Source organism: Apteryx rowi, unplaced genomic scaffold (assembly GCF_003343035.1).
Source record: "Apteryx rowi isolate R43461 unplaced genomic scaffold, aptRow1 scaffold_375, whole genome shotgun sequence".
Classification (NCBI taxonomy): Eukaryota; Metazoa; Chordata; class Aves; order Apterygiformes; family Apterygidae; genus Apteryx; species Apteryx rowi.
Window position 1 is genome coordinate 52,873 of NW_020450252.1, and position 22,066 is coordinate 74,938.

Sequence of the window (22,066 nt, forward strand, 5' to 3'; positions counted from 1 at the left end):
GGACCCGCAGCACCGGAGCCGCCCGACCCGGTCACCATAGATATGAAGCGGAGCCCGGCGACGGCCGCAGGCCAACGGGAGCGCGGCACAGCGCCCCAACCCCGCGCGCCGCCGGCCTATCGGGTGCGCACACTTCACCACCGGCTCGGCGCCGCCGGCCAATCGCCTGCCACGACATCAGCGCCGAGCCGGCCGGCCCAATCGCGGCTCGCAGCGTCACGCCGCTCCTGCCCTATCGCAGCTCCAGGAGGGGAGAGCGACGGCGCAGCGGAAGCCGCCAAGCCCAGGGTGAGGCCGGCGGCGGGCGGTAGCCAATCAGGAGTCGCGGCGTTCGTCCCGCCTCCGCGCCCGCTCGGCTCGCCAATCGCAGCCGGCTCCTCGAGGAAAGGGCGGGGYGGAGGCGGAGCGCCGCCCGGAGTCCTCCAGGCGTGACGGAGGGTACCATCTCGTTGGCGGGCGCGGCGGCGCTCTGCGCGGCGCCTCGCCTCGCCTCGCCTCGCCGGGGCGGCCGCCATGGAGGCGGCGGGCCCGGTGTCGCTGTGGGTGAAGACGGAGCCGTTCCTGGTGGGGGCCCTGCGGGCTCCTCCGCCCGCCAAGCTGGGCCGCCACTACCTGCGCAAGATGGCGGCGTACGCGCGGGCGCGGGCCGCCGAGGGCTGCTTCCCGCGCCTGGCCTGGCCGCGCTGGCGCCACATCGCCTGCGGGAAGCTGCAGCTGGGCCGCGGCCTGGCCTGGCTCTACTTCGAGCTCTTCGACAGCCTGGCCCGGCGCGACCCGCCGCGCCGCCTCGAGTGGGCCGAGGCGGAGGCGGCCTGCGGCAGCGCCGACGAGCTGGAGCGGGAGCGCAGCAAGGCAGGGGCCCCCTCCCCGGACCGGGCGGTCGTGGGTGACGGCAGCGCGTCTTAACCTCTGTTTTTTTTTTTCCCTCCTCGGCTAGTTGTCAGTAGACACCCTGCAGTTCCTGCTGTTTTTGTACATCCAGCAGTTGAACAAAGTTTCTCTGAGAACGTCCCTGATTGGYGAAGAGTGGCCCAGCCCCAGGACCAAGTCTCCCAACCTGACTGGGAAAGCTGCCAGTCAGAATAAGGTATTTGGGGGCGTCGGGGTCTCCTGACGTTGCAGCTGCCTCCCCTGGAGGCAGGCTGAAGAGTATCTGTTTTGCTGCTGGGAGAGTGTACCCTGCCTGTAGTGTTCCTACAAAGCCTAAGTTACCGTCAAATTTGAGCTATTTCACTAAACAGTAAATGAGAGGAAATTGGTATGTTCCCTATAGCTTTAACTTATGAGACAGTGAAACTTGTCYGCAGAAATTTCCTGTGATCTGGAACTAACTGAAAGTTTTCTCTGAATCTTCCTAATTCTCCTTCTAAACAGCAACAGCTTTTTTGTTTTTTCTGTTAGAGGGGTGTAGCCAAACAGGAAGCTTTTCTTTTATTGGAGGCTGCTTTCCCATGATCCGTGTTAAAATATTAGGATCCTAAAGCGGTGTTTAGGAAAACTATATTAAGTTGTATTTCAGAGAGGTGACCTGGCTAGTCAGCTGTAGGTAAATCATGTTAAGRTAATAATGTCCCACATCAAGTATTTCTAAATAGGTAAGCCGGATATATTGGCTGCAGCTCATGGTCTGCTCTGTATTTGAGAATTAATTACAAATTGTCAACAACATTATAAAGGCCRGGTGCAAACCTCAGCAGATTTCTGTCCTGACTGTGACGTTAGGAGCTATATGACCCAGTGACCTGTAGTTTGGGACAAGCTGAAATGATTAAAAGGAGGAACTTGTAACTTTAAACTAAAGGACTTAACAAGTGGGAAAAAAAGAGATGACAATAACTGATATAAAGCTGTGAGCTGCGTGATTCTGGGGTGGCATCCAACAACATTTAAAAGTTGGTGCTTTCTTTTGGTTCAAGTTTAACCGTTACATGAACAGAAAGTAGATGCATCTTGGCTGCCATTGTAGCCATCCCGGATGTTTTGATCGTGACGAATGGGGGACTGTCTCCACTGGTGTTACTTTTTCTTGTGAGATAGGAAGAGATGCATCTAGTTTCAGTGATACCTGATAGGAGCACTGCAAAAAATCAGCTCCTTTGAAATGGTCTGGTGAGGCTTATTTGGTGTGAGCTGGTCCCTGTCAGCCTGTGGACAAGACACTGTCCAGCACTGCTTGTTGCTGCCTTTTAACTGCAGCCTTTAACGGTGGGTGAGGAGAATGTATAATCGTAGCTGTGTGTTACTTGTTCTGCAGTTAACAGGCCAGCAAAAGTTGCCTTTTTTGATGTCTGCCATAATTCCAGTCTCCCACTCTTTTTTGGTATGAAGCCTTTTAGAATTTGAGCTAATGATTCTTTCAGAGGTTATTTAGTTTATTGATCCACTCACCTGTGAAGAAATGGCCCTCTTTTTCCCTGCAACTTCTCTGAAGAAGGTACTTAGTCATATCTGAAGGTCTGTAACAGATGCAGTGAGCTTCCAACAGAGCGTTGCAAGACCTTGACTGTCAGCTATTGATTTGTTTCCTACCTTCGCTTGCCAGCACTGTCTGGCTGAAATTGTGTGGGAAGGATTGKAGGGGAATCTGTTTCCTATTTCGGCTCATTAGAGTGAAACGTTTGGTACCTGGAATTGGAATAAAACAGTTTTCTGGGTTTGGGGGTTGCTCGATGGGTCCATTTTCCTCATACGTCTTGGAAGAGCAGACCAGCCGAAGCAGTGGGGAGAAGGAGAGAACGCCCCATTTCACTTGCGTTCCTTCTTTTAAAACTGCTGTGATTCTAGTGTAAGCAAGGATGTCTTGAATAATGTTGATGAAGCTTTTCAGCTTTGTGAGAACTCACCTTGTTCTCGTTTGTTTTTCTGCCTACTAAGAACTGGAATGATCAGGACCACCAAGCCTTCGTGCAGAGCCACCTCTCGGATATGCTGGAACTGCTGCTGGAGCCAGACCAGCTCACTGCCTCCTCCCATTCTGCTCACAGTAGTTTGGTCTCCCACGAAGCTGTTCGTGCCCTCAGCTTTCTTATTGAAGGGACTGTGAACAAATCTAGGACTGTCCATCCTCTGCACGAGCTTGCCCTCTGGCAGCCCTTTCATGGGAAAAATGGCTACTCGAAGATCTCCAAAGCCTTCTCTTTCACCAAGCTAGAGAGTTGGATACGGTCTTGCCTGACAACAAACCCCTTTGGAATGACTGCGTGCCTCAAGTCTGGGAAGAAGCTTGCCTGGGCCCAGCAAGGTATCTACAGGCCTCGCCTTTGCTTCCAGAAGTAACTTCTCAGCCTCAGCTCCTTGCCCTGAGCAGGGATCTGGCAGGGGAGTGTGGATTTACCTCTTTTTCCTCCTGCTGACAGTGGAGGTGGGGAAGGCGACAGCTTAGGGGCAAGTCTGGAAGGGACTAGAAGGTGCTGTATGACATCTGTTTGCATCTTTCTGGTTCTTTGATCGCTTTTATGAGCGAATGTCTGTGATTTTATTTTCAGTTGCCCTTCTGAGGGAGATTGGTATTACTATCCTCATTTTTCAGGTACAACTGGATGCAGAGGATAGAACGTGATTTGTCTGTGGATGCTTGGGTGTTTGTGGCAAAGCTGAGAACTGATCTAGATCTCTTTGAATGGACTCATAGTCCCATGTCCCCAAAGACATTGCAGTGGAGCCAGGCACCTTTCACCTTAGAGGAAAAGGTTAAGATTAATGTTTTGTTTACTCTGACTGTACACTAGTAAGAGTGGCAGTGTGTTAGATGGGACAGCAAAGTTGCTCAAGGATTGTGCTGTAGAGGGAACATTTCATTGGTTTAGGATGTCTTAAAATGTGTGGTCTGTACTTGCAATGTAGCGCTAAAAACTTGCCCTAAGTCTTTGTCTGGCAGAAAGATCCTTGTGTTCAGGAACAGACTCTGGAAATTGAGATGCCTAGACCAGGTCTGTCCATCTGGTAGTTTCTGGGAGGCTCTGGCCTCTTATGAATAATTTTGAAGGGTTTTTGATTGGGATGTGCCATGACTTTTAGAGCTACTGACTGCTGCGTACTGCCTTCCTGCCCAGGAGATGTTAGTGGTGGTGTGACTGGTGCGTGAAGCGACACAGTCGGTCAGTACGGTCCATGAAGTTTTGGGCTGATTCTTTTCTTGTGTGGTTGCTAAGTGATGTGGATAGTGAGCCATCGTATTCTTTTCAAGTGTCTTGTTTAACTTATTTTGCAGTTGAAGGAACAACCAGAAGAGCGAAAATTGCCTGCAATACTCGTGTCGTCCCTGAGGTGTTCCCCATGGTGGTAATGAGCCAGGTGTACAAACAGACATTGGCCAAGAGCTCAGACACCTTGGTGGGGGCTCATGTAAGAATTCATCGCTGCAGTGAGTCTTTCATTTATCTCCTCTCTCCTCTTCGGTGAGTTTTYGTTCTCCTGAGGCAAAGCCAAATGTCATTTAGAAGGTCTGTTTACGTGCTGAGTTGCAGTGAGATGTGCTAACTGATTAGAAGAGTCCCGGTTTCGGCTTTTCTGGCTCACTGTGTCTTTTCTTGCTTTTTTACAGATCTGTGACCATTGAGAAGTGCCGGAATAGCACTTTTGTCCTCGGCCCTGTGCAGACATCTATTCATGTCCACAGCTGTGACAATGTCAAGGTCATTGCTGTTTGCCATCGTTTGTCKCTSTCTTCCACCACTGGCTGTACTTTTYACATTCTCACACCTACCCAGCCTCTTATCCTCTCGGGTAACCAAGCAGTCAGCTTTGCTCCTTTCCACACCCATTATCCGATGCTTGAAGACCACATGGCTCAGGTGGGCCTGGCCACTCTGCCGAACTACTGGGACAGTCCCATGCTGGTGTGCAAAGAGAGCAGTGACACAAGCGTCTTCCGCCTCCTGCCGCCCTCGGAGTTCTACACCTTTGTAATTCCTTTCGAGATGGAAGGAGACACAACGGAGACGCCGGGGGGACTTCCCCACGCGTACCAGAAGGCACTGAGTCAGCGAGAGCAGAAGGTACAGATCTGGCAGAAAACTGTGAAGGAGGCAGGCCTGACCAAGTGAGTGTTGCATCCTGGCAGGAGTAGAATGCGTGAGTTGTGTTGAAGCTCGGCTCAGCCCTGCAAACAGAAGCTTCGTTTGATCTGGTTCAACAGAAGTGCTTTAGAAACGGGCTGCTTTGTGAGAGCTACGTCTTGCATGCCATTTCTAGAATACTGGGAATTAGTAATCCTGATATCCTGATCTTTGGTATTATAATAGTGAGAGTAATAATATTCAGAACTGTAACTCTGAAGGAAGGGCTTTGTCATGATTTTATTTTCTGAATTGCAAAACACAAGAAAAAGCAGGTGCGTATACTGCTGGGGCCTGAGGTGAGGAATCCATTCTGGTAGCGAGAGCTTGCAACTTATCTCACGTTGGGTGCTCTCTCTTTGCCATCTGCAGTCTGCTTGCGGCGTTGCATGCTGACGTGGGTAAGATCTGGGCCTGTACTCTGAACAACAGCTCAACAAATTATTGTCCAGCAGCTGACCAGTGATCTTTCTTAGCCCAACCTTTACGTTCAGATTGAAGCTTTAAATTACTGTTCCATGCGTTGTTCAGGTGAGCTAAGAAGGTGTGTGTGGACTGTTATAGCAGATCACCTTATGGACCGTAGCTTTTAAAGTCCTTCATCAGATCGCATTGAATCTTCTGTCCAGTTTTCAGTGTACCAACTAGGCCTATCCTAGCTCATCTTGTGTCTGATATACATCTGTCTGCCTTCTCAGCACCTATGCAGAGTTCTGAAAAAGTTCACCTTGCCTTTTTTTTTTTTGACATGTTTTCTTCTGAGGCCAGCTAGACTACAAATCTCCAGCTACTAACCACTTCAGATTTAGCTGCTTTTATCTTTTGTGAACCATTTTGATGCAGCACTCTAAAGTACCTGGCCTCCTTCGCAAATACAGAATGGAGATAGAAACCCAAATATTCAATTTTAAAGGTCTGAAGAGATGAAAACAGGTTGTGTTCCTTAAGCGTTACGTGAGCTGTGCATATGTTTTTCCTGTTCTGTGCTCAGTTGATGACTTGTAACGGGTGTGCAACTGGGTGCTGATCAGCAGTGGTCTCAGAGGAATTTCTCTTGTGGGACACACAGAAGATGAGAAACTGCTGTTGGGTCAAATTGTCAGCACTCCCATCATATCAAGCTGAGGAGTTCTAGTCCATTTAGTCTGTCCTTGTTTTGGAGTAGCTCCCTCAGCTTCCCATATTCCTTTCAGAACTCCGGGTGCCTCTGTGCCAAGAGTGGAGGAGCCCCCTGTTTGAAAAAGTGCTCAACCATAAGAAGGAAAGGGTTCTGGGGCAGGATTTCCACATAGATGGAGCTGAGCAGTAGTGATCCAGTAGTGGTGGTGGTAGAGGTGTAAACACCTTCAAAACTCTCAGTCCTTGAGTCCTGAAGGGCAGCAGAGAGGAAAGTTGTACATTCAGCCCTCGTACTAGAATTGTCTGCCTCGTCCATCAGCCTCATTTAAGGTGCTTCTTGCTTCTCCAGCCGTTGTCCTCCGTGCCAGGACTGCTGCTTCTCACCTCAGAGTTTTGCAAAGGTGTTTCCCCTGTCAAAAACTTGCTGTTAATGTTTGGTAATAGTGATGATGTGCTTAGGTTTAACATCCTCTCCAGCAGTCACAGGAGCTGAGAGCTTGATGATGGAGTGGTTTATTTCCTAAAAGGGGAGAAACTACGTAGAGTGTAGAAGCTTGCTGAAAAGAAACTGGACAGCTGACAATAAAACAAAAGTATTTTAGCCTCCCCTTGCAGGCTACTAGAGAGAYAACTAGGAAGCTTAGAGCAAACATAGTACCACCTGTTTAAAGAGAACAAGTGCTTTGGGAAGACTCCTAGAAAGAAAAAAACTGCCGTGCTTGACCAGTGAGGCGAAAGAGACTGTTAGAAATAAGAAGACATCTTTCTTGTTGAAATTTAGTTGAATTGAAGTTGAATTTATCTGAATGAGAAAGGCAAGGAAAAATGAATGTAAACCCTGCCAGGCTAAATGTAAAAAACACTGTAAGGCAGGACCAGTAAGAGAGCTTGAGGAACAACTTGCAAAAGCATAAAATCCTGTTTATTCTTTTTCCAAACCCATCAGACAAAGTCTTTCAGGGTCAGTATAATATCAAAGTATATAATAAGCACTTGGAGAAGATAAAACTGTTGGAGAAGATAAAACCATTGGAGAAGAAACAAGTGACTGTCTTTGTGTTCACATTCACTAGGGAGGAATTTAGGGTAGTTCCCATCCTAGGACCCTTCTTTCTGGGGGATGTGTCAGTGAATGTCTCTAATCAAAGTGACAGTACAAGAATAAATTGACACAATAAACCAGAGCAAGTGTTATTTACCAAAACATTCCAAAAGAACTTGAGAGTAAAATAACCATTTAACTGTAGTTTGTAATCTCTTCCTTAAATTGCATTGGTACTTGAGAGCTAGCACTGCATTTCTCACTTTCCAGCCTTTACGGAGGAATCTGGGGATGATGAGGATGCAGGCTTGCAAATCTGGTGTCTATACCATGCTAATGATCAAAGGCCAATAGAAAATATAATTACTGATCCCAAGGAGGCGTGATATACCACGGAAAAGTCAACCTGCCTTTTGTAAAGGGAAGTCATGCCTCACTGAAATCAGCAGATAAATATGGAAGGCTAATCCAGTGGTACATATAATCTTTTGGGATTTCTGAAAAGCTTTTGGGAGACCCAAATCTCTTACAGTTTCTAACATCGCCACTGGACAAGGGGATCTGTGCTGGGACCTGTGCTGTTTTCTGTATTTGTAAAGGATCTGAAAAATAGATGAAAAGGAATGACAAAGTTCACTGGCACTGCTAAGTTATTTAGGTATTAAAAATGAAAGCTGATTGGGCAGAATTACAGATGCCTCCTGGTATTGAGATCAAGCAATAAAATGACAGATGAAATTCAAGGTAGATAAATGTAGAGTGATGCATGTAGGGATTGAGGGAAACAATTTTATTTTCACATGCCTCTGAACTAGCTGTTACCATGTGGAAAAGAGATTGTACCCTTGAAACAGATAATGCTATGAACACATCAGCACTTCAGTGGTCAGAAAAGCAAACTGGGTTTTAGGGGTGATCAGGAAAAGGAGTTAAAAACAAAGTAAAGAACGCTGTAATGCTGCTGCATGAATGGGTGCACTGTCCTGAGTGTTCTGTGCAGTTCTTCCCCTCTCCCCTCCATCACAGAAGGGCTATTTTAGAAGCAGATTTCAAGAAAGCGACGAGGTTTATTGAAGCATAGAATAGCTCCCATGTAAACACTGATTAAATAGAGTTGGAGTCTTTAATGTGAAAAAAGTGTGTGGGTATGTCAGGCCCCCCTGAAACTGGGTGGCACAAAAATGAGTAGGGATGGTGTGCTGCTTTTTCCAGTACAGAATGGGAGCATCAAATCAAATAAGGAATGTGTGCAGAGCAAACAGATACTTCAACATATAAAATCTCCACAGGATATTGAAAATGTTTGTGTTTTGCATGAGTTCAGAAAGGAATTGTGTAAACTCGAAGAAAGTTCATGAGGAGCTATTAAACACTTATGCCACCTTTGGCTTGAGAAACTCTGCAGCTGAACCCAGTGACAGCTGGGATGCTGTTCTAGAGAAACACTGCCGTGAGCTTGCTTTGCTCTTATTTGGTCATCTGACCAGTGTCAGAAAGACTCAGCCAGATGGTCTAACCTGTTATTGATAGTCTTACTAGGGAAATATTAGTTATCAATAGTGAGAATTATTTGAGGAGTGTCGCTTACATGCACATTCATTTCCTAATCTTCATCCTCTCTCTTACTGATGCTGCCAGAACAGAATTTCACGTCTTCAGTGCTTGAACACTAGTTACTAGTTGTCTTTTTTTTTTTTTTCCCCCCCTTTGGGACAGTTACAGTCTGTGTTCTACGAGTAAAGCAAAGGAAGTTCTATGGARCAGGATTCCTGTAGTAGTGGAGTGGGGAAGTTTGCATGACTTTTCTGCCTCCAGCAGGCTCTGCCTTTTGGGACAATTATAGTCACGTTCACTTGGTAAAAACCTTCTCTTCCTGGTACAGGCAGTTCATGAACAAAGCCCGGCTATTTAGCTGATACATACGCAGGCTTGTTTTGTAGTCAAGGAAAGAGGTTTAGAAGTGTAATGCTCTTTTGATAAATGTGACCTTTGCATGCTTCCCTGCTGATATTCTGCTGGGTTTCAGGCATCAGAGGAAACAGTTCCAGGTGCTGGTGGAAAACAAATTCTACGAATGGCTGGTGCAAACGGGGAATCGTCAGCAGCTGGATAGCCTTGTCCCTCCTGCAGTAGGCTCCAAGCAGGCAGCAGGATAGCATCATGTTGCTGTACTACAAAAGGAAAGGAAGGGTGAGTAGGGGGCCTGTTTCTCTTGTTTGTTTTACATCTAGAATGGTCCCATGTTTGTGTGCCCAGCCTATGCAGAGAAGGAAGTCTGAAGCTGTTCAGTGGTCATCTTCCCAAGAGCCTTGCGTTTGGTTTTAGTTCATATTTTGGAGTCAAAGCCTTCTCTTAAATCTGTTCTCTGTGTACTCCAGCTTCTCTGTTCTCTGCATGTGTGCTGTTTGATTTGTTGGGGACATCTGTATGTGAATGCAGGCATATTGTATATAATCTGACATCAACTCTTATTTGATCAGCTGTGCTTTTGAAGAAGCTGGGTATTAATGTCCATACTTACCTGTCTCTCTTTGCTTAAGAAGAGAATTAGGTGAGGCTTCACATAATTCTTAATATGTAGTCTTTCTCTCTCTTCCCAAGAAGAAATAGTTTAGGAACCAGGGCTAAGCCGTTATCATACTGTTCTGCCATTGCATGTTTCAAACTATTAGAAAGCTTTTTTTCTTTAGTCTTAGAATTACAGGTTTTGAATTATAGTCTTAGCTAGTTATTGACTTTGTCGGCGCGAGTAAAACTTGCTCCTCTGCTTTGTTACAGAATTCTGGAAACACAGTGATATCCTGAAAACAGTTCTCGTTAACACTTCGTGGCCATCCTAGCTGAATACCTTTGATGTGGATTTGATGCCCACCCTCAGCATGGATTGGACTTTTGGCTGGTTTAGGAATTTTAATCACTTTTGCTTTCCCAGGAATGTGCTATAACTATTCTMTTGATAACTGAGAAAGTGCATGTTACTAGAGGATGATGATGCCTGCCCCGYGTTGCAGATCCTGTAATTGGGAGGCAGTCGCGGTCAGTGTCCTTGGTGTGCACGTGTCCAGCAAAGGAGCTCTGCCTGGTGTAAAGCTGGACGTAGGGTCCTGGCTGTCACTTGCAGCTCTAYGGTACAAGACAGCTGCACTGTTTTTATAAATGTGAAAAACAAATGTTTGATTTTTTTATGAATTTTTTATTCAGTAGATTTTTTTAAAATATGAAGATGGCACTTAGATTTTGTGGCATTACCTTTCTGATAAGTTTGCTTTGTTTTGACAAATGTCAATAAAACAAAGTTCTCAGATAAGTCTGGCATGTGTTCTAGGGAAAGGGTTTTACCTTTACTCTGGATGTTAAAGGGTCCAAGCATCTTTATTGCTTTAATGAAATGTGAGCCTGTCAGCTGAGAGAAAAGTGCTAATTCCTTAACAGCAGTGGAGCTGAAGGTTTTGAAGGGTGCCCTAGCACCGCGCTTTGATATAAACAGTGTTTCCTATCTTTAAATAATTAACATTCCTTGTAAAGAATGTGAATCTCATTCTCGTTTTGTGCTAGTAGTACCTGTCTTGGAGACGCATGCTCATTGCAAAGCACCTAAATTAGGAAGGCAAAAAAAGCAACGGCATTGCATGGGTGACTGAACACAGCAACTGCATGTGACTTGTGAAGACCTATTCAAACTGAGAGTCACAGGAAAATACAAATTGCATAAAATTATATACTTCATAAGTGTATGTATATATTTATATAAAAAATTATATATTTCATTTCACTGTACCGTTCATTCTCTGGGACCAATGTTAGTTGTAGTTCCACCTGCGTTTTTAATACTGTATAAAATTGTATGATTTAATCCTAAAGCATTAGGCAAGACTAGGCGAATTTTATATTTAAGTATTTACATTTTATCCATATGCTGGCATTGCTGTTTGTGTATGGCATGGTGCAGTAGTTGCCCAGCTCTAGTTGCAGATGCTGCTTGATAATGTTTGCATGCTTTCTGTGGTGATGGTACTTTTTTTCCATAGATCTGGGCTTTCACTTGTAGCTTGCAGTGCTGTTGAAACCACCTAGTTTTCATTAATGAAATGCAAAGCTTTCTGTTTTAGTGCTTTTTAATGAATATAACAGTTGTACCGATTTCACTGATGTGAAAACTGCGTGTACTACTGACGGTACATCCTGTTGGCTTGGAAAGTGTCTCAAACGTTTAGAGGAGATGGCAAATTCTTCCTGGGCTGACCCACTGCCATAGGTGTAAGTTAGGATTCAAGAGACTGACTTTGATATGTTTAACCAACTTTTAAAGGAGTGACATGCAAAGTGACCACAGTGGAGCTTGGAAATGTCCTACTGAACTTGCTGGGTTGTCTTTCAATAGGAGTTAGGTCCTGGCTGGACTCTGTGATCCTCCTAATTTCAATAAATTTCAATAATTTATTATTGAAATTTATTGCATTTCAATAAATGTGAGTGGTCACACAGCCCTCTAGCAGTAAGAGCTTTGAGCAACAGCACTGGATGTTCAAGACACCTAGAACTGGAAGGAAATGAGATGCTGCTGAGCTGCTTTCTGTCTCTGGTCATATCTAAATGCTGTAGGAAGCTGCAGTCAGTAGAATTGCAACAGCGTACGGAGTTGTTGTTGCGAGATTGGCTGTCCTGACAGATTTAAAATAAGGCCTGCGTGTTTCAGGCGCTGCTGTGCCAGATTCATTAGCCTTTGTTTCACTAAGCCTTTGGGTTGGGGCAGTGAATAGCTGCAGAGGTGTTTTTTCGTGATGGCTTTGGGGGGGGGCACGGATGTACAAAAGCCAGCGTTCCTCCCCCTCCTTGCACAGTGGGCCGGAGCGTGCCTAAAAGAAGGATCTCTCTTAAACTGCAGGCATTGGTGTAGGAGTTTTGAGTTGAATTTGTGACACTGGCAGATTCTGTCAGAAATTTGGGCACATTCTTTATTATTTCATGTCTGAAATCACTCACCTTGCGAGTGTGTGGGGGGAACACCAGGAATGCTTTTTTTCCTGACTGTCAGCCACCATTAGGAGCAATATAGCTCAGCTGAGGGTGTGCTGTGAAAATACACAGCCTCTTTGCTGCACAGATGTTTCTGTTGTGAGCTTTTGAAGCAGAGCCTCTAAGCAGAGGTTGTTCTTTGCAAGCCTTCAGATCTGCTCTAAGCAGGTATTCACCATCTCCTAGCTGCGTCCTTCATTGCACGGGAATATTCTCTATTAATACTGAGTCTCTTCCTTACAAACAGGGATGGGCCTTTTTAGAGCTTTTTTAAACGTGCTTAAAAGGAAGAAAGCAGCCAAAATGCCACCCCCCATCCCCCAGGACTTGGCAGGGGGCTGGGTGTTTTGAGTGTGTTTGGCAGAGTTTTGGTGTTCTGACTCAGCAGATGGTAACAAAGAGAGGGCGGCGGAGCCTTCCTTTATTCCATAATCCTGTTTGCTTTTCTAGAAACCGGCTATAGCCTCAGAATCACTGACTCAATTTTTGGATCCTATTCTCATGACAAAGCAGCTGTCTGGTTTAAAAAGAGCCCATTATAAAAGGGGTGCCTCGGATCCTGGCTGTTTGTAATAGCTTCTGACATTCCTCCAGCACTGGGGAGTTTGGCTTGAACGGAAAATGTCCAGAGCTGGACCCAAGGTAAGTTTTTTTGCAGCCTGTACATGATAGCCTTTCAATGAAGGAGCAGAAATACTGTGTTTGTTCTTGCTTGCAAATACAGGAGATGTAGGAGGAATTAGGAATACAGATTTTTTTCAGGGGAAAGTCGTGGAGGCCTTTGGTTCTGATGAATGCTTCCCTCTTCATCAATCTGTTGGCAATAGGAGGTGTCTGAAATCAATATGGAGTGTTGTTTTGCTGAAGCTGAGCCCTCCCTAGTCCTTTCCTAGATCTTGGCTGTTTCCTTTAGGTGTAGTATTGCAAGAGGATAGAGCTGAACCCAGTGACAGGTGAGGGGATATTTTAAAATGCTCCAGTACTTGATGCTCTGTAAACTGAAAGCAGAAGCTGCTGTGCCAGCTGCGAACGTGACGAGCTGCATTTGCAGGATACAGTCTTGTGGAAGGCTCTGCTGGGAGGAGCTGAGTCCCAACAACAACAGCAGCTGCCACCACCCTGTTCCACTGTGGAGTGAAGGGCTACGCTGTGGCCTCTGTGACAGGCAGATTTCTGAATTATGACCATAGCACCAAAGGCAACAGCATTTCCAGAGGGATGAGAAATGACCTTGTGATTTGGGGGAATTGTGAGAGATGGTTTAAACTGGAGTAGGAAGTAGATCACAAAGCTGAACTTTAGCTAGAGAGAGGTGCATCGGAGGGGGATCCAGCTCTAGTGCAGTGATCTTGATACCTGCTGGCCCTAGACTTGGAGAGGGTCAGAGCCATCTTGAAGTTAGCAGAGCTGAGCTGGTTGCTCACACAGGCCTTATTGCAGGGTTGAGACTGGAGCAGGGATAAATGGCTAGGAAAGAAGGGGGAGAACTCTAGGTTTGTGGCCAGTCTCTACAGTGAAGTGTTGAACAACTATTAAGATGTTATGGTCAAGTGTATGTTTTTCCATTGCATTAGGTTTTTTTTTTCTTGCATTACGTTCCTCTTAACCTGTGGAGAATGTGAGAGCCAAGTGGTCAGAGAGCTCAGAGGAAGAGTGGCTTTGTAGGCACTGGCTTGTGTTATGGAAAATCTGGGTTCAGTCTCTGCTTCACTGCATGTTTCGTCTGGGATCTTGGCTCAGAGCGACCTGACTATTTCTGAGCAGTCTTTGGAAACCGAACATGGTGTAGTGCTTCCTTCTAATCCAGTAGCTGTTAGACCGTAAGTGGGAAGAGCTGTACCATTGCATAAAGAAGGTGCTGGGGGTCAGTCCCCTATGCCACGCTCTTGCTTGACACGTTTCGAGGAGAGAAGAAAAAGACAAAGAGAATTAAACATGGTATTTCTCACAACCTAAGCAAGTGATCTGCCCTGAAAGGGAGTCACTGCCCCCCATGCTGTTTTCTTAGAAAGCAGAGGGCACTACCACACAGTGCAGTTACCACTTACAAGTTTCCTTGTAACAGGAGTGATGTTGGGAAGAAAGATGATAACTGTTATGAGGTGGCCAAGGCAGTAAGAATTTTGCAGTTGTGTAAGAAAGATCTGCTTTGGCATATCTGCTATCAACCAGGTAAGCCCCAAAGCAGAGTTTGGGCAGTGAGCGATTACAGAATAGTGCTGTAAGCAGAGCAGCTTGATGGCTTTACTGAAGGAAGGTGATTTGTGTCTGAGCAAGATTTGGCTGAAACGAACCGCTGAATCTGGAATTGAAATCTGTAATTCACCTGTCATTATCCTGTGGGTGAAAAACATCAGTCTGCTCTGTTTATGCCTGAATCATTGAAGGAAAGATGAGAAGCACTGAGTCTGAACATCTCTTCTACCTGAAATGGATTAAGGGTGTGTGTACAAAGAGCTATGGTGGAGAATGGGTAGGCAGGAGCCATCTCCTTAAGTCTTCCTCTAAATGCTCTAAGAATAAAACAAAGAACCGTGATTTTAGTTTGTCACTGTTCTTTGGCCATACCTTTAATGTGTTCTCAGATTTCTATGTGCCTATGTGGCTTTATAGGGAAAGTATCCCCCAGGAAACACCAGATGGCTTTGCCAAACTGAAGTTCAGTTGTGTTAGTCTGGGTGGGAAGGAACATCAAATGAATCTTCCTATTCAGTTACAAAATAAAAGGCCAACTTAACCGATGAAGCACGGTTGCTGTGATAGGGCATTGCAGGAGGAGCTAGTTCTGTCACCAAAATCAAGGCAACTCGTGTGGGGCCAGGACCAGTGGTGGTAGAGAACAGTCCCCTTCCCGCTACTAATCATCCTCCTGTGAGACAGAAGGAGGCATCCCTCTGCCTGGGTGATGCGCTGTCTGTGGGAAGACCAGACCTGTGGTCTTGCAGAAGTTGGGCAGAGTTCATCATCAGCTACTCAGTTGTACCGGACACTCACTGTGTGCAGGCACAAGTGGGACAGCAGATCGGAAGGGGCTGCAGAGCTCTGGGGATGAGGCTGAGGAGGGTGACAGCTTGAGCTGTCCCAGTGAAGGATAACGGCTGAGCCATGAAGAGGGGCATCCTTGCATACTGCTCTGCAGAGGGTGTTACTGGGATGCAGTGACTTCCTTGACCATTGGTATCAAGAAGAGGATTACTGACAGCAAGTAACTGCTGAAGCATAGTGAGGAGGGCTCCAAATGTTGCCTTGGCTTATGCTGGCAGATTATTTTAGGCAATAGCACTAGGGAAAAAGATTCAGAATCAGGATCTGTACCAACAGCAGCATCATGGCTGGCAAAAGCTGACCAGCATGGATAACTGTACCCCAATGGAAGGAGGGTGGGGAAACAGGAGCTGGAGATTTTAGTGTGCACCTTTTACCACCTTTATTTATTTGCAGGAAAGGTGGTAGTGATCTACCAACTCTCCATTGCACTGAACATGGGAATAGCTTGCTCAGGAGGGAGAGGCATGAGGACAAGTTGCTTTGTATGTGCACATTCCTTCATAATAAGAGATCAGTCTCTTGAAAGTAAGGAACATAAAACCAAGGACATAAATCCTGTGGCATGATTAGTCCAGCTTCCCAGATACCTGCTCAGGCTGGTGGGGACACACTGCCCAGCTAGCTCTGGGAAAACTGTGTGGATGGAAAAATAGTGAGCAGGTTGTCCTAGATTTGAGTCTAGCTACTAGACTGAGACTGTGATAACAGTGTTTTTAACAGCAGCAATGCAAGAAGTCAAAGCACACAAATGAAATACAATTAGCTAGAAGCAAAAGGTGATCAAATATCTTAATACTAAAGCTATGAAAAAACTACGGAATGAGTTGGTTGTTCTTTTTTTAATGGGTAGTAAAGCTGTTCTCTCCAGAGCAGTTGGGGGAGTTGACTGAGGCAATCCCAGAGATTCTACTAAAAAAATGGGCAGGTATGTGGGGCAGATCCTGTACTAGAAGACTGGAAAAGGTCAAATGCTGTCTGTGTTTCAAATAAGGAGTTGGGGACTTGCATGCCAATTAAGTCGATGTAAAGCTCTTGAAGATGCTGAAATAAGTAATCAAACAAGCTCCTGTTAAAGTAAAAGATAGGCTGGTGACTGGTTGCAGCTGAGAGGGATCTGTTGAGACTGCTTCATGTCAATCAATGTAATTTCCTCTAGGAAAGAGTCACAAGAATTGTGCAGAGGAAAGAAACAGCAAGTGTGACAAAACTTCATGTTAGTAATGCTTTTGCCATTGCCTGACTTCGCAGTATGACAGACAAGCAAGGGATATAGTCAAACCCTTATTTCAAAGAACAGCTCTTGATGAACAATTATTGCTTGGAAGGATCTAAAAATGGGGTTGTACAAATTGGCCTGGGTATGGGACTTGGCAATACTTCTGTGAAGGACTCTCAAGGATGGAATGAAGAACATGCACATCACCTCTCCAAGCCTGGCTGGGTTGGTGATACTTCAGGCAACGAGAATATATTTGCTCACCAGCTCTCAAGATCATTTTGAAACAGGCAGGAAAAAAATGGCCTTAAATGAAGCACTTTTTAATCAGGTGCCTGGCTGTAAAGCAGCTCTTTAGAAGGAAGCGTGATGATGGATCAGCAATTTGTGTCAGCACAAACTTGCAACAACAACAAAGCACCGAAACAGAACAAGCCAACTGCAGATGTCATCCTTGGATGTACAAAGAACTGTGCCATCCATAAGATATGTGTAATGCTCCTTTTGCTTTTCTTGGCACTTTAAAAGCTTAGGTGGAGCATGTTGTTCAGTTTTTGGCATTGCCTTTTGAGAAAGAAAGCTATAGGCTAGAAAGAGAGTGGTGGACAAGGAGAACAATTGCAGGGCTAGAAAACATGACCCATGAAAAGAGAGACCTCACCACCCCTTATCAGTAAAGGTCTAGCTGCAAACACTCAATCAGCCAGTATAAATGAAACAGTTTAATACAGTCTGTTAACCATTTACGTTAACTATTTATGCCTCCCTTAGCTGTGGTTTAGTAGCTATTGATCTAGAGTATGTAGAAAGGAAATAAAATAGACTTTATGTGTTTGCTGCAAAGAAGAAAGGGACTTCACCAAGGGAGTTTTGGATTGGGACAGCGAAGTGCTGAAAGAGCTGTCTGGGAACGGCAAGGAGTTGGTGGCAGTGCGCAGTGCAGGGGCCAGGCTGATGAGTCTTCAGCCGGGGTCAGTTTGGATGCAGTTGATCCTGCTCCACTGTGGGGCTTCAGGACTTCTTGATGTCTCTTGAGGGCTCTGTTTTCAAATATTTCTAGCCATGATGGGGCTAGAATATGGGTTCTGAAAAAGATTCTGAAAATGAAGTTTGGAGGACTTTAGGGATAGAAGTCTTACCATTAATAAATGAGACCTTGGACCAGCAAATGTGTACGTTCTTAAATATGGCATGTAAGATGTCCTTTGGACTTTGTGTACTTAATATCTGCTGGATTTGAAGGCTGCGTGGCCTTGCCTCTGTTACTAATATTTGAAATTGTTTATCTTATCTCTAATTATGATTTGGCTTTTAAACTTTAGTTTAGATAATAGGAGAATAACTTAACTGTTCACCTGTGTAAAACAAGTTTAAACCTGGAGTGTGAATCTTGTGTTGGTGACAGTGGGCTCTGTCCTGCAGCACTTATTTGAATCCACTGCAGCTGCTCTCACTGCAAGGACTAGTCCTGTGGTCTCTTGGGCAGGCTGGGAGGAACTGAAATATCAGCAAAGAAGCCTGGTGCTTTGGGCAGAACTGTAAATGTCCTTCTAAGTGCTTGGCAAGATATCCCTATCCCCAGAAAAGCTTAATTTGGGGACTAAATTAAGTTAGTTTTTTTTCTATTCCTCTTCATGTTTGAGGCAATAGGAGTTACGGACTGGCTGAGAGCACGTGCTTTGGAGTAACACTCTTCCAGTAGCGATGCTGATGGGGCTCATGGCTGTCTCTGTGGGATGCCCACTCCTTTCTCTGTACAGCGGGATAAGGAACCTCCCTGCTTTCCCTCCTCTGCTTGCGTTGCAGGTCACCTTCTATGAAGACAAGAATTTCCTAGGCCGTTGCTATGAATGCGACAGTGACTGCCCTGATTTTCACACCTACCTGAGCCGCTGCAACTCCATCCGGGTGGAAGGGGGCACCTGGGTAGCTTACGAGAGGCCTAACTTTACTGGGAACATGTACGTTCTGACGCACGGGGAATATCCTGACTACCACCACTGGATGGGCCTTAACGACCGTCTTGGCTCGTGCAAAACCATCCAGATGGTAAGTGTGACCAGTTCTCAAGGGGCAGTTTAATTTACATGCCTATCATTAAGGGGTTCCAGTGCGCTTGTGAGCGGCACTCTTCTTCCTGGGGACCTGTGGAAGCTCCCTTGGAGAGGGCAGCTATAGGGGGGTGCACATGAAGTCCCCACTGTGGCAGCACCTCAGTAACTCCCACCAATAACCTGTGGTTCCCGCAGTCCTGTGGAGATGCAAGTCCTGCTCTGGGAAAGGCGAGGAAAGCAAATCTCTTCCACTCTTGTTCGCAATGGGAAAAAGCAGCTCCCTTTGGCTGCTTTGTAGGTGAGTCTCCACAGGAACAGCAGAACAGTTTTACCTACATGTTTCCCCAGGAACTTGACTGTCCGGGCGGGTGGCTCTGAAGTTTGCTCTCGCCTTCCCCTGGTTTACTGCTCTCTGATCCAACTCTGACAATAGATACAGGGCTGGTAACAGTGGGATGCGGATTTCTTGGGAGTAGCTCTGGGAGTCAGCTCTCCTCAGACTTGCTGCCTGTCAGATAGCACACTCCCGGGTAGTGTCCATGCAAGCTCAATGCACTGTGGTCTGCTGTGGCCCAGTTCCCAACCGGACCCCATCTTCCCGCCACACAGTTTCAGTGTGGCTCTGGCATTACTGGGGGCACTGGTTGTGTTGTCCCTACTCTCTGGCAGAGAGAGGGTGCAGGTTCTTCCCTCTCTGCAAAGATCCCAAAGGAGAAACTATTCCCCCTCTCCCTGGCTCCATCACTTAAGAACTTTCTGCTACAGATGAGAGCACTTTGACTGCTTTTCCCACTGACTCAGCTGGAACAGATGTCATCCCCCCCAGTTCAGACTTCTTCAGGGAGTGGAGCTGCCTTTGGGGATTGGTGTCATTTGGCCTGGCCAAGACCAGGTATTAATCCCAGGAATGAGAGGCACTTCGTTTGCCTCTAGCAAGCCATGACTCTGTTCTGACTCAAGGGACCAAATCTGAGTAGCATCAAGTGCCTCTGGGGCAGCATCAACGCAAGGAGAACTGCCCCAGGAGCAGGCCTGGAGTGAGCAGGGGTGGGAGGGAGAGCTGAAGCCCTCCTTGGGCATGCTTGGAGCAGACTGGGGCCTCCCAGAATTAGGAGAGCACGGGTTAGTGCCTGCCTTCCCACTGCAACGAAGGAACTGTGCTGCTCCCCCTCCTAATCCAGAACGGGGAAGCACTGCTGCAGCTGTTAGTAGGACCTGTTCTTCCACCAGCAGGAGACGGGATCAGTGAAGGGAAGGCTGCGATGCTGAGCACTGATGCTGCTGTGGTTGTTTTTCTTTATTTTCCTGTGGGTTCTTTTTGGCAGGGATCTGCGTGCTGCTGAGTTGTGTAGCGCAGCCACAGTTTACTATTACAGGGAGTGGATCTGACAGCAGAAACAGCTGGGAGGTGGTTCTGCTGTGATCCTTACCCTGCTTTTACATCTGGAAGTCTAACGCTGAGCTTGTTCTGGGTCCGAGCTAGGAGTAAATCCATTGGCCTGGGGCAGGGAGAGTTTGCAGCCAGTTCAGAGCACTGATCTGCCGTAAAGGATGCAGTGGGAGCGCATGGGAGGTGCAAGGGCAGCACAGCTTCCTCCAGCAGCACGAAACGCGGAGGCTTTAGGCTGCATGTTCTCCTGGTCCTGGTGCGGGTCAAAGTGCCCTGAGGAGGAGCAGCAGCAGCACGTGGGTCTGAACGACCCTGCGGAGTTTGGCTGGGGCTGGCGACGAGAGCGGGCTCCAGCAGACGGGGGAGGCGGGGGAAGACGATGTCCAGGCAGCTGCAGATTAAAACCGCTGCAGTGCCTTCAGGCGACTCGGCGCTTGAAATCACAGTGGAAAATACCTGTGCTGTGTTCGCCTGTAATACAACCCAGCTGGGGTCACTAACTCATTAAACTCCTCATCGCCYGGAGGAGGGGGGAGTGAAGGGGGTGCCTCTCCCCTTCTGATGCTCATGCTGAGCAGCTAAAGGGTTAAAGCCAAGAGCGGGACAGGCAGTCTGCCCGGGATGGAGAGCCCGGCATCTGCAGGCTTGGCTGCGTAATGTGTGTTAGGGGGTGTTTTGAGCTGAAAGTGCTGTGCTTGGGCGTGATGCTTTTATTCCCTCTTTACACGTGAAGCAGTGCTTGGGCAAGAATCACCCTGGCTGCCTCTCTGCTGTGTGTCTTGGGGGTCGACGTGAGCCGCTCAGCACTGTCTTGGTGTGCTTTGGGCCAGGGGCTGCATCTGATCTAAGACCAGCTGTGCCCCAGCTCTGCTCCAGTCTGGCCCTTTCGCTGCTGGAGAAGGTCAGAGGCAGGGATGTGTTGATGCCTCCCCCAAACGCTCTGTGAATCTCTCTTCTCTGTTTCTAGCCAAGTGGAGGCCAGGGCCACATTCAGGTATTTGAGAAGGGGGACTTCGGCGGGCAGATGTTTGAAGCCACTGAAGACTGCCCTTCCGTCATGGAGGAGTGGCACATCCGTGAAATCCATGCCTGCAGGGTGCTCGAGGGCGTCTGGGTTTTCTATGAGCACCCCAACTACCGGGGCAGGCAGTACCTGCTGCCTAAGGGCGAGTACCGCAAACCCGTTGACTGGGGTGCCGTGACCGCTGCTGTCCAGTCTTTCCGCAACATTGCTGAGTGAAGGGGAGAGGATTGGCACCAGGGGCGAGCTGGCCCCCGCTCCGCCACCGGAGGTGATGAATAAAGCGATTGAATCACTGAATTCAGCCTGTCCTGCTTATTCCCGGCCGACTCCTGCACAGGGATCTGAGTGCAGGTCAGAGCGGGGCCGTATCCTTCCTTCCCTTGCCCCAGCATAGGCAGCACGGAGCTGAGCTGCTTCCATGCGAAACACCCTCTGCCAGCCCTGGCTGCCTCCACCCTCTCTCCCGCTGTCGTCACCTTCCAGCCAGGCTCCCTCCCCTCCGCTCCGCTCCAGCCTGCTGCTGGTCCCTGGGGAAAGGCCGACCCAAAGCCGGAGCTTGAGCTCCCACTGCCAGCCTCTGCTGGCCCAGCACATCTGTAGGACTCTGGTTTTCAGCACTGGCCGTGGGTTGCTGGGGCCGTCATGGCCCCTGGGGGTCCCGAATTGCTGCGTTGCTGACGCAGGTTGATTTTGCACCCGAGCCACGTGCGGTGAGGCCCCCAGAGGACCCCAGCGGGCAGCAGCCGTGTCTTTCTGAAGGAGCATGTCTCTCTCGTGATACACAGGGCACTGGGGACGGCGGTGCGCAGGGACCAGAGGGGAAAGCGAAGGTTAGAGGCAGGGATCCCAGACAGGGCAAGGGGAGGTGGCTGCAGCCTCCACAGGGGATGTTGTAGCCCTGGCAATCCAGTGCGTAAGGAATGGGATACCCCTTATGGGCCTGAGACGGAGGAGCCAGGCACTGAAAATGGGGATAAGCACCACATTCGTCTGGGTAGCTAAAAGGGAGAAAGAAGAGGGACGCGGACAGAAGCAGTGGTTGCTTCTGGGAATGTCTTGGGCTGAGGGCTTAGACCAAGCACTGTTGCAAGGCTTTTTGG

General features: G+C 47.5%; 2 protein-coding genes across 6 annotated transcripts; both read left to right on the forward strand.

The window, feature by feature from the left end:
• Positions 1–470: 470 nt before the first annotated feature.
• Positions 471–10,525, forward strand: TBCCD1 (TBCC domain containing 1). Of its 4 annotated transcripts, none has more exons than XR_003254832.1 (7): positions 471–852; positions 938–1,087; positions 2,875–3,241; positions 4,211–4,397; positions 4,544–5,041; positions 5,430–5,588; positions 9,245–9,329. XR_003254832.1 is itself a non-coding variant. In XM_026073704.1 (7 exons), exons 1-6 carry the CDS (start codon positions 514–516, stop codon positions 9,372–9,374), a joined length of 1,671 nt encoding a protein of 556 aa, XP_025929489.1. In that variant the 5' UTR covers positions 475–513; the 3' UTR covers positions 9,375–9,408; positions 9,997–10,525. The 4 variants fall into 4 exon arrangements, 2 of the variants coding, with proteins under 2 accessions (XP_025929490.1, XP_025929489.1); XR_003254833.1 differs by lacking the exon at positions 5,430–5,588 and adding an exon at positions 9,997–10,525 and having other exon boundaries at positions 473–852; positions 4,544–4,997; positions 9,245–9,408; XM_026073704.1 differs by lacking the exon at positions 5,430–5,588 and adding an exon at positions 9,997–10,525 and having other exon boundaries at positions 475–852; positions 9,245–9,408.
• Positions 10,526–10,959: 434 nt separating this feature from the next.
• On the forward strand, positions 10,960–21,263 carry CRYGS (crystallin gamma S). Of its 2 annotated transcripts, XM_026073707.1 has the most exons (3): positions 10,960–12,876; positions 18,305–18,547; positions 20,910–21,263. In XM_026073707.1, the coding sequence occupies exons 1-3, from the start codon at positions 12,856–12,858 to the stop codon at positions 21,180–21,182; spliced, it is 537 nt and encodes a 178-aa protein (XP_025929492.1). In that variant the 5' UTR covers positions 10,960–12,855; the 3' UTR covers positions 21,183–21,263. The 2 variants fall into 2 exon arrangements, with proteins under 2 accessions (XP_025929492.1, XP_025929491.1); XM_026073706.1 differs by lacking the exon at positions 10,960–12,876 and having other exon boundaries at positions 12,883–18,547.
• The last annotated feature ends 803 nt before the right edge of the window (positions 21,264–22,066 follow it).

Bases quoted from the DNA above. Each gene is read 5' to 3' on its own strand.
- CRYGS (XM_026073706.1), top strand. From the start codon at position 18,203: ATGCTGATGGGGCTCATGGCTGTCTCTGTGGGATGCCCACTCCTTTCT. The intron at 18,548-20,909 runs GTAAGTGTGACC...CTCTGTTTCTAG, and splicing joins CGTGCAAAACCATCCAGATG to CCAAGTGGAGGCCAGGGCCA.